The 12,212-nt window shown below is 45.6% G+C and overlaps 1 protein-coding gene across 1 annotated transcript in view; it reads right to left on the bottom strand.

Moving 5' to 3' along the window:
* Positions 1-10,520, bottom strand: part of LOC140403404 (hepatic lectin-like) — a 76,830-nt gene extending 66,310 nt beyond the window's left edge. Inside the window, exons 1-2 of the mRNA XM_072491330.1 lie at positions 10,424-10,520; positions 9,656-9,775 (exon numbers count right to left, since the gene is read on the bottom strand). Coding sequence (XP_072347431.1) covers positions 9,656-9,775; positions 10,424-10,499 — 196 coding nt within the window. The 5' untranslated portion in view covers positions 10,500-10,520. The remainder of the gene's footprint in view (positions 1-9,655; positions 9,776-10,423) is intronic.
* Positions 10,521-12,212: the final 1,692 nt, after the last annotated feature.

Here is a 12,212-nt window from a genome sequence, read left to right as displayed (position 1 = left end):
GCAGCACCACAGAGCACGGGGATGCTATAATTGTGGACATGTGGGACATTACGCCCGCGAATGCAATGCCCGTCTGAACCAGCAACGGAATCAGCAAGCGAGTGCCCCACATAGGAACATTGCCAGGCCTACGCACAGTATTAGCGCCCGTCCAGACAATTCGGCCATAAATAGCACAGATTGATGGTGTTCGGACTCCCCAACTTGGGTCTGCGACACACACTGGTACAAGTCAGGTAGACCAGTAGTCACAGGCACAGTCCGGGGGCACCCTGTAGAGTTCCTTTGGGACACAGGAGGGTCCCGCATCACTTTAAACTCCTCCACAATGTTTCACCGAGATAAACGGCCCACTACAGACACTATCACTCTTTGCGGTTTTACAGGACATACCCAGCAGGAATATATTACGGCCCCCGTAGATTTCCAAATCAAAAACGTTAATGCCAGGCACCCCGTTGTTTTAGTAGATTTGCCCCGAACAGCAGAACACATTTTAGGGATCGACTTCATGAGCTCACACAACCTTTCCTTTGACTCCGTGAATAAGTGTGTTTGGAAAATGGCTAGAACAGCGAGAGCCCCCGCACGCTCACGGTAGGAGACTACGAACATAGAATCTGCTCAGTGGGAGATTATTGGTTTGATCCAGAAGCCATTAGTACAGATAGGACAATTAGAGAGGTCCGAAGGAAACACAAAGCATCCTTCGCCCAGCACAAGCACGACTGCGGAAAACTTCCTGGAACAGTCGCCATTACAGGTCCCGATCCCAATCCCCAGAAACAATACGGCTTCCCACAGCAAGCTGAGGGAGAAATTGCAAAGGTAATTCAAAGTTTGCTACACCAAGGTGTAATTCAGCCTGTAGCCTCAACAAACAATGCCCCAATTTGGCTCGTAAGGAAACCAGACGGTTCATGGAGACTGACCATCGATTACAGAGAACTCAATAAAGTAACTCCATTCGCAGGCCCCACCGTTGCCACGAGTCCAGAGACAATGCTAACGCAGGGACTACAGTCAAGGTATGTTACGGTACTGGACATTAGAAATGGCTTCTGGTCCATTCCATTAGAAAAGAATTGCCAATACAAATCCGCCTTCACGTTCCAAGGACGGCAATATACGTTGACATGCCTTCTGCAAGGTTTCCACAACTCCCCTCCATTTTCCACCGACAATTGGCAAATGGATTATCCAAATTTTCCCGACCTGAATGCCTCATTCAGTATGTGGATGACTTGCTCCTGCAAACTGATACCAAGGAAGAGCACATTTCGCATCTTTCTGAACTCTTAGGTCTCTTACACTCAATTGGATGTAAAGTAAACCTGGAAAAGGCCCAAATCCGAAAAGAAAAGGTCTTTTATTTAGGCACAGTCATCACGCATGGAAAGAGAGAGATAGAGCAAAAACGAATTGATTCGATTGTTAAATTGCCCTTGCCCCATAATGTCACTGCACTCTGGTCATTTTTAGGACTGGTTGGTTACTGCAGGAACCATATAGACAGTTTTGCCACCAAGGCAGCCCCACTTTCCGAGCTCCTAAAAATGAACGCCCCTTGGGAATGGCTTCCACAGCATACGGATGCCATTGATACATTAAAACACGCCCGAGGTGCAGCCCCCGCTTTGCAGGTACCAGACCCCCACTCCCCATAGGCCATAGAAGTAGCGACCACCGACCGAACCCTATCGGCTGTACTACTCCAAGAAAGGCACGGTTGTTTAGGGCCCGTAGCCTATGCCTCACGAGTTTTGGACCCAGTGGAGCAAGGATTTTCAGCCTGCGAAAGGCACTTGCTTGCAGTTTTTTGGGCTGTTCAGTACTTTGCCTACAACACAGGCCTCAACCTCATAACAACTTTAACCGAGCACACCCCAACACAACTACCGTTAGACGGTAGGTTAAAGGACGGTTCAGTTAGCCAGATTAGAGCAGCGCGCTGGACCCGACTCTTACAATGAAGGGACATCACAATAAAGAGGACAAAGACACACACATTTTTAGCAGATAACTTGCAGTATGAAGGAACCCCACACGAGTGTGAAATCATCGCAGCCAGGCACACCACAGTACTCTTTATTCCTAAATCGCTACCCACAAAAGCAGGCATCGGACCGCAGAGAACCCAGTCCAGGATAAATCTATAAAAATTTACGTAGGTGGCTCCTCCGCCGTTCATAATGGAAAAAGGATTCCAGGATGTGGTATATATGTAGAAGACGCACAGGGACGCGCATTAGAGGAGATATCACTAAAATGATTTAGGATCGCAGGCAGCCGAGTTAGCAGCCATCGCATACATAGTGCAGCACCCAGATTCTTTCCCGACCCCCGCAGATATATATTCAGACAGTTTATCTGTCTGCAACAGTTTGACGGAATTCCTGCCCCTGTGGGAATCTAGAGGATTCATATCCACCAACGGTAAACCCCTACCCTCAACGCCATTGCTGAAGCCATTTTGGAAACAGCTAAACACCGCAAATATGGCATAATAAAGTATAGAAGCCATCATCGTTGGTCCCCACCTGGTAACGTAAAAGCAGACCCCCCAGCAAAGGCACGATCACGACACGGTCACTTTTGACAACCCCCCCGAGAGTGCCCCAGTACACGCATTCCAGGTCTCACAGATGTATATCCATGATTTAGCACAGGCCCAAAAGGCAGACAACACTCTCCAACAAATTTTAAACAGTAACATCCCAGCCCCCTACGACAAATTCAAGGACACATTGATGGTACAGGACGGAATTGTGTTAAAGAATGGAATTTATGTGATGTCCACCCAGGACAGGAACCAGATTATTTGTCAATTTCATGACGGACACGGACATCAGGGGATAGAAACCACCATTGCCCACTTAAGACCTTTGTGCTGGTGGCCCGACTGAAAAGCAGATGTTTCTCATTACATTGAAAACTGTTTAATTTGCGCTCAGAATAACCCAGACAGATACTACAGGAAAGGTCAGTTAAGACACACCCGCCCTGTTAAAGGCCCATGGACGAATTTACAGCTTGATTATATTGGTCCCGTCCCCCCCCCCCCCCCCCTGCAGAAATGGTTTTAAATATGTGTTGGTAGTGATCGACACCCTCACAAAGTTGGTGGAAGCATTTCCTCCAGGACAAACACAGCTAAGGCAACAGCCAAGATTTTAACACAGCAAATATTTATACGCTGGGAACTCCCAGCAGCATTGAATCCGACCAAGGTACACATTTTACAGGCAGAGTGATGCAGAACGTCTCGACAATTTTTGGGATAAAACAAAAATTCCATATTGCCCATCACCCACAATCCAGCGGCATTGTGGAACGTATGAACAGAACCCTACAAACGACTATCAGGAAAATGGTGCAACAGGACAACACCACATGGGACACGGTTCTCCCATTTGTACTTATGTTTATTAGGAACACGGTATCAAGTTCCACAGGTTTCACCCCCCACACCCTTATTACCGGACGACCCATGAAAGGAACTGAATATTTATTAGGACTTGATTGGCCAGCCCCACAGTCACCGCCCTCACCCACGGAAAAGCAGTCCAATAGGTAATGGAAAATGTTAAGGCAGCCCAGCTCGCTGCAGTTCTCCGACTAGGCGCTAGAAAAAAGCAGAGTTCTTTTCCCAAAGGTAGGGGAGTCTAAAACTAGAGGGCATAGGTTTAAGGTGAGAGGGGAGAGATTCAGAAGGGCCCACAGGGGCAGTTTCTTCACTCAGAGGGTAGTGAGTGTCTGGAATGGGCTGCCAGAGGTAGTAGTAGAGGCGGGTACAATTGTGTCTTTTAAAAAACATTTAGATAGTTACATGGGTAAGATGGGTATAGAGGGTTATGGGCCAAGTGCGGGCAACTGGGACTAGCTTAATGGTAAAGACTGGGCGGCATGGACTGGTTGGGCCGAAGGGCCTGTTTCCATGCTGTAAACTTCTATGATTCTATGATTCTATGATTCTAGTAAGGCCTGCTTTGATAAAACAGTACACCCCGTAGAGTATACAGTCGGTCAGTGGGTGATGGTTTCCCTATACAACCCCAGTTCATTCCTCTCCCCTAAATTTGCAGGACCCTACTCGTTTTCAGATGAAGTAAGCCCCTCGTATATAAAATTACATATCCAAATGGAAAGTCAGGATGGTTTCATATAAAACAGTTGAAAGTTTATGGAGCCCAGTGCAGCCACTCACACCACGTCTCCCTGGCAATAGCAGACGATTACGCCCCGCCCACTGACAACCTAGCCCGACCCTCCCCCAGCCAGGACAGCACGTCCACAGACTCGACCTTGTCCCCGCCCCCAGGAACGACCTTCCACCTTAAACTTGATCCGGACGATAGCGACAGCGCTCCAGACCTGTTTGAAATTAATGACCAATGGCACAACCGCCCAGGCCCCAGTCGCTCCAGCCCCAGGAACCCCGACCAATGTATGTTTAGCCCCTCATACCCCCTTTCATTGCCACAACCAGAGCCACCGCCACCGCCCGACAACAGAAATTTGCCCCTTGCAACTATCGCCCCACATGACAAGAAACAATGGCACCGCAATAACTCTTGTCGGTTGACAAGGAATGATGATTTGGAACCCACGACGGCCCACCCGGCCATGGCACGAAAACGCCATACATGAGTTTGGCAACCGGGAGTTGGTGATGACTCAGATTCTGACTCCCGTTATGGTAACCCCTTTTCGACCCTTTTTGAAATGGAACCCTGAGGTGTTCAGATGATGAGAAAAAGGAACCGATTGAGATTTACGGTGTCCTATTTCGTGATGGAGCCTGCCCGCTTTTCTTTCTTGAATTTCTCGATACAGTTTCTTCTTTCGGTCTCAGATGTTTTACTTAATGTCACCCTCCTGCAAAATTTCTTTATGCAGTCATGATTATTCGTCTGCACATTCTCGGAGTCCATATGTTACAAACGCTTTCCGCTCGTGTAAGGTCACCCAGGTAGTGGAGCCACGGCACTGGTCACCGCCCTACCCAGGGTTCCCACCCATTCTTGCCCTCCCGCGGCTCATATTTACCCCAAGTTCCCATCACCGATTTGGAAAAGTTTCTTAAACACTCTTTTCCGTCTCTGGCAGGTCTTTGTTTCCCCTGATCTGTTTTTTTGCATGTGGTTTAAAGAATGTTCTTTGCCACAGTCTCTGCACTCAACTTTGGTTTCCGGTGACCTTTCGGCCGCTGACCCCAACTGCTATTTACGTGTTCAACACACTTGGTGGAAACAAAATTTGCTGCTATTACACAATGCATCAACCACACGCTGCACTTTAAGAGAATGTTCTTTTCAGATGTCTTGTCTCCAAAACGGTTGGTTTAATAAAAAAAAATGAGGGAGTCACACATGGTGACAATTCGAATGGGAAATTGATATTAAGGAGAAACGGACAGACAAACAAGATATTAAACAAAGGTAATAATAGATATTACGCTTGCACCCCCAGGAATATACAAGGATACAAAGAACAAAATGCAAGATGAAGACAGAACTGATGACCTCCATCATGATCATCGTTGGATCACTACAGTTGCGCGCGTCGACGGCCCCTGTGACCCACACCACACTGGATCCAAACACAACCATACCACATGATACCCCAGCCCGGACACCACACCTCACATTGAAATAAACATTGATTTCTTTACGCAAAGAGTAGTGAGGCCGTTCTTTACGCAAAGAGTAGTGAGGCCGTGGAATGCCCTACCTGCTACAGTAGTGAACTCGCCAACATTGAGGGCATTTAAAAGTTTATTGGATAAACATATGGATGATAATGGCATAGTGTAGGTTAGATGGCTTTTGTTTCGGTGCAACATCGTGGGCCGAAGGGCCTGTACTGCGCTGTATCGTTCTATGTTCTATGTTCTATGATATCCCCACATGGTGCGATAATATCGTAAAATGGTATTCCCTCTCATACACGGTACACGTCCTATTAGTTATTGCAACACTCTGCAGTGTCGTTCAGACACTCAGACTTCGGAGATGACAAAGGAGAGCCTCCCGCTCCCCGATATATACATTCCGAGCCCCCTTTGTTGGACTTCAACAGACCCCACACTCTTTTTGAACTCTTTCTGATGAATAAAGTTTGCGTTTTCGGTAAATGTAATAAGTTAAGTAGGAATGTGATGCTGCTATCGTTAAAAAAAATTGTGCTGTAATATATGTTCCTTTTGGATTATTAGCTAGCAGCATAAGTGTAGTTTAGATAAGGACAGTTAGAGGTTCCCTTTTTGTGTAAATAAGTCAAATGTGTAATGATTAGATGTTTGATAGTGCCCCTTTAGAATTTATGAATGTGTGATGTATTAAAAACTTAGGTAAATGCTCCAATACATAGGACAGAGTAGTATAGAACCTGTCCTTGACCAAGGGTACCCGGCACCCCAAAGAACAGATGAAGGATCAGTATTGTGATCCACCACGCTTCGCAATTAGGATCAAGATGGACTGTAGCCATCTGTGATGGCCACTTTCAAAGTAAACATGGAAATATGGTCAATACAGGATTCAGGCAGACTCAGAGCCTAAATGTATATTTGCTGACAGAGAACCAGACACTATCGAAACCCCTAGCCGATTTGCATTCTAATGACCCATTTGCCCAGGACAAAGGACTGGTACTCAGGTATCAGATCCAGTTCCAGACACATCAGCGCCACTCCCTTCACCCAGGAAGCCCAAACAGCCAAGGTCAATGACCGCTCAGGACACGCCCAGCCATCAAGGCACCCGCCCCTTTATTGGCTCAAATCGAAGGCAGCAATCGAAGCCTGCCGAGTTTTTGAGTCCAAAGCTAAGGACCGCCCAAAAGAACGTGAAACCCCAAAGGATAAAGAGAGACACTGCCATGTGTTCGATCTCTTTTGGCCCTGGCACACCGGCACTCTTCGGCCTGGCCTACACCTGAAGCCACCTGCAGCACCACCACCAGAAGCACGTTCAAGATCGACGATCGCTACCAAGATGGATGAACCCAGCAGAACCGAAGTTACTTCTCCAGACCCAGCCACTCCAGATCCAAACAAAGGCCTTGTTCCTCTGCCAAAGCCGGGTGTCTGAAAGTTAAGTACAGGTTGTTGTAGTGTTAGGTGTAATTTAGCTTGTAGTGTTTTTATGTTGCATGTGTGAGTTAATCTTGTGTGTAAAGAAACCATTATTGAACTTGAACTAACTGACTGGTTGTTGGGTCTTTGATCAATATCCGGTTTAACCTTCTGGTGGTAGCATCTGATGCCTGGCGACTCTGAAAAGCAATATTACTCGCTATTAAGAAGGGCAACAGTTATTGGTGACGCTAGTGGGATAGTATTCCACTCAGCAAAATCGGCAACAGCACCACCTCCTTTACCTTTCTATCTATCATTCTGAAATATCCTTGAAAATTCAATTCCCAGACCCTGGTCTCTTTGTAACCATCTCAATAATTGCCACCAAATCATACCTGTTTGTCTTTGTTTGTGCTGTAAACTCATCAATTCTGTTCCGAATTAGTTGTGCATTCAGGCTTTAAGTTTCTTCTATTAACAAATTTCCCTACTCTTGGTGCAATATTACTTTCACACGTTCTGTCCTTCCTGTTATTTTCTGGTAACAATCCATCTCATCATTAACCTGCAATCCTACCTTCTCCTTTATTGTTGATTTTCTAATTGTCCATACAACTGTACCCTCCACCCACCATTTAGTTTAATGCCCTATTTACAGCCCTGTTATGTGATTCCCCAGGACTCTAGTCCCAGCATGATTCAGGTGAAGACCATCCCATTGGAAGAGCTCTCTCCTTTCGCAGTACTAGTGATAAAATCCCATGATACCAACACGGAACTCCAAGAGGTGGTTGGTGAGTTTGTTCTTGATAGTGGAACCAGTTCCTTGCATCCTGGGCTGGCCCTCGGGTTTTCCGCTTCAGAGGAAGGTGTTAACAGCCACCATCTTCCCTCAGCTGTCTTTCGCCTGCTCTTCGGGTCTCTAACAGAGCAACAACATCAGTGTTGAAGTGCCTGAGTTCACAGGCAAGTTCTGCGTTCTGGTTGATTAATTTTTAAAATATTTTTATTAAGGCATTTATATACATATATATATGTATGAAGACATCAAACACAACCATATAAAAAGCCAGCAAACAGGAATGCAAATAACCAAAGAAAATAAATATACAACACCCCATCTTCCCACCTCCCGCTTTCCAGCTTCCCTACCTCCTTTCTGGTCGATTATTTTGCTCATTATCCATGAGGCTTCGTACATTCCAGGTTCAGAAATTTTGTTTACTGACCACAGGTAGATGAGCCTGTTGGATCCGGTTTCCCAGCCAGGTTGAGGACGGCATCTTTTCTAGTCTTTTCCCCATGCGGGGTGAGCAGAATGGATCCTGAAGAGAGCAGCCCTCCAATATTTCCTGGCTTATACTGTGCCCCACTCATGGAACTATTATTAGAGGACCTATAGATTACTCCTACAAGGGACTTCTTTCCTTTGCTGTTTCTTATTTCTACCCAGACTGATTCCATGTCTTGATCTCCAGCGCCAATATCATTTCTCACTACAGCACTGATCCCTTTCTTTACCAGCAAAGCTGCACCACCTCCTATTCCTTTCTTGAGGCTCAGTCATGAAGAATGCTGCCAAAACACTCTCCAGTTCCTATTCCAAGAGCAAGACAACTGCATCAAACCACCACATATGTGCAGGTCTGAAGCTAGGAACTTCCAGATCTCATGGCCCTGTCTCCGTCACCTCTCGCTGATCGCCGCAGGGCTTGTCTGTCTGTGTGTGTGTGGGGGTTGGGGGGGGGGGGGGGGGGGGAGGTGCTGGTTTTCTCTCGGTAGACACCTGGTGCATGACATCTGGGTATGCCATTGCACATCGCTGGATACATGGTTCTTGACAGAGGGAGGTCCAGTTCCAGTGGCAAAGGAACCTCGACGACTGAGGATCTGCCGACTGCTGCAGCTGTCATCCCAGCTGTTGACATCATATGAATATCTTCCGCCTGATCCACCATTGAGGATTACTTCAAAATCCTCCTCACACATTTCACTCAATACCATCATCAAATTGTTTGTTTTCTAACCCCTGTGCTTTATCTCACTGTTTATTATTAATTTCACCATTCGTGTTTACATTGAGTGCAAGTAGTGGTCTTTGGGAATAGTTGAATGTCCTTTCAATGTGAAGGTAATTTCCAACAGACGTGGAAATGATTAACTACCCCGTTGCTCTTGCAGAATATGAGCCCTCTCAATAAATAGGGTGCGGGACCTCTGACAGTGTCTGGCTATGTATAAATAAAGTCAGCCAGTAAGGCGCCAACGAAGGAGGGTGACCCAGTAGGGAACTGAACATAATAATAATTTGGGAGTGCAACTCAGTAGCAATTCACGGCCAGTGGGAGAAGAGTATCCCAGACGGAGAATCCCACCCAGTAGTTATTTATTTATAATGGTGGAAGTGCCTTGAGAAGAGGCCAACTTTCATATCTCCTTTTGTGATCATCATATGCATGTCCCAGTCTCATTTCATTCCTGCATTATTAATACATGCACATTTATGCATATCTTTAAATTAACTTTGTGAACTGTCATTGTAGGATTCCACAGTTTAAAAGACCACCAACTTACACAGTATAATTGCAGTTCCTAGAATCACCACCGACAGCAGGATGGAGAGACCCAGGAGAATGGAGATGACCAGAGGTGGACATTTTCCTCGGACAGGATCTGCTGATTGGACATCTTGTTCTGTAACGAGTACGAGAATGTTATAACTGAAAGGGAGAGAGGGACTCGTCTTGTTCAAAAGACTCCAAATCTTTCCTCATTTGCTCCTGGAGAGAAGGTAAGTGTTGCTGTCAACACTGGACATTTTTAAACTTTGCATAGTTGAACAACATTTTTTCGATTAAAGAACTTTCCATAAGAGCGGCTTCAAGATCGAAAATGGACAGGAAACTGAAGTGAGGCAAGTTATGGAGAGTTACAAAAAGAACATACTAAATATAATTTACTCATGAATCTGCATCAGACAAGGAACAGAGACTATTGTCCATCATACACCTCCTCCTAATCAATTCCTCAACATTTCACCGTCCCTCATCAGCATCTTTACTTCAAAATCCTCCTCACACATTTCAGTCATCATCAAATTGTTTGTTTTCTAACCCCTCTGCTTTATCTCACTGTTTATTATTAATTTCACCATTAGTTAAAGGGATGGTCACAGGGGGCTTTCACTCGCTGTTTCGTCTAAAATCACTAATTTTAAAGTGGAATTTACCAGCAAAACCTTTTCTCAATCAACGAGAAATTAATTCAGCTGAATTTGAATGAATTCCAGTGAATTACGAAGGACTGAATAACTGTACAATAATGACTGGGTCACTGATGTACCTGACATCACGTTTTCCTGTTTTTCCCTGTCTCCTCTTGTTCGGTCGATATTTTCATATGTATCATCCAGCTCCATGTTCTCAGCTGGGTGAACTTCTTGTCTCGAGAGGCAACTAGAGAAAAGAAACTGTCTTCTCACAGTTCAACTTCCTGCACATTTAACTTTTCATCTGAAAAGCCACAGCTATGGGATGATCAAGATAATTTCGCACTTCTGCTTTTTGATGATGGCACGGACTTGTACCTATTCCCACTGAATGTATCTCTGCTGTTGATGACTTTAATTTCCTTTCTATAATTGGTTGCTGCAAATGTTTCTGGCCCATTTTGTACCTTAGTTCACCTGGACTTAAGTCTTCACAGAACTCTCTATTTGAGTCTCCAGGTTTTTCTGTTCATCCACAACCTTTCAACATTATGTCATTGCCTGCTCCCATTCCATTGAGTACATAATCCCATTCCACTGGAATTCCAGGAAATGAAGGGATATGTGGATTGGGTGGGAAATGGGCTCCATGTAGAAGTCCAGCCTTGGCTTAATGAATGGTAAGAACATAGAACATAGAACATAGAACAATACAGCGCAGTTGCACCGAAACAAAAGCCATCTAACCTACACTATGCCATTATCATCCATATGTTTATCCAATAAACTTTTAAATGCCCTCAATGTTGGCGAGTTCACTACTGTAGCAGGTAGGGCATTCCACGGCCTCACTACTCTTTGCGTAAAGAACCTACCTCTGACCCTTGTCCTATATCTATTTCCCCTCAGTTTAAAGCTATGTCCCCTCGTGCCAGCCATTTCCATCCGCGGGAGAAGGCTCTCACTGTCCACCCTATCTAACCCCCTGATCATTTTGTATGCCTCTATTAAGTCTCCTCTTAACCTTCTTCTCTCCAACGAAAACAACCTCAAGTCCATCAGCCTTTCCTCATAAGATTTTCCCTCCATACCAGGCAACATCCTGGTAAATCTCCTCTGCACCCGCTCCAAAGCCTCCACGTCCTTCCTATAATGCGGTGACCAGAACTGTACGCAATACACCAAATGCGGCCGTACCAGAGTTCTGTACAGCTGCAACATGACCTCCTGACTCCGGAACTCAATCCCTCTACCAATAAAGGCCAACACTCCATAGGCCTTCTTCACAACCCTATCAACCTGGGTGGCAACTTTCAGGGATCTATGTACATGGACACCTAGATCCCTCTGCTCATCCACACTTCCAAGAACTTTACCATTAGCCAAATATTCCGCATTCCTGTTATTCCTTCCAAAGTGAATCACCTCAAGATTCTCTACATTAAACTCCATTTGCCACCTCTCAGCCCAGCTCTGCAGCTTATCTATATCCCTCTGTAACCTGCAACATCCTTCCACACTATCGACAACACCACCGACTTTAGTATCGTCTGCAAATTTACTCACCCACCCTTCTGCGCCTTCCTCTAGGTCATTGATAAAAATGACAAACAGCAACGGCCCCAGAACAGATCCTTGTGGTATGCCACTTGTAACTGAACTCCATTCTGAACATTTCCCATCAACCACCACCCTCTGTCTTCTTTCAGCTAGCCAATTTCTGATCCATATCTCTAAATCGCCCTCAATCCCCAGCCTCCGTATTTTCTGCAATAGCCTACCGTGGGGAACCTTATGAAACGCTTTACTGAAATCCATATACACCACATCAACTGCTCTACCCTCGTCTACCTGTTCAGTCACCTTCTCAAAGAACTCGATAAGGTTTGTGAGGCATGACCTACCCTTCACAAAGCCATGCTG

The sequence above is a fragment of the Scyliorhinus torazame genome, chromosome 27 (assembly GCF_047496885.1).
Source record: "Scyliorhinus torazame isolate Kashiwa2021f chromosome 27, sScyTor2.1, whole genome shotgun sequence".
In the NCBI taxonomy this organism is placed as follows: Eukaryota; Metazoa; Chordata; class Chondrichthyes; order Carcharhiniformes; family Scyliorhinidae; genus Scyliorhinus; species Scyliorhinus torazame.
This window is presented reverse-complemented; position numbering and strand designations above follow the sequence as displayed.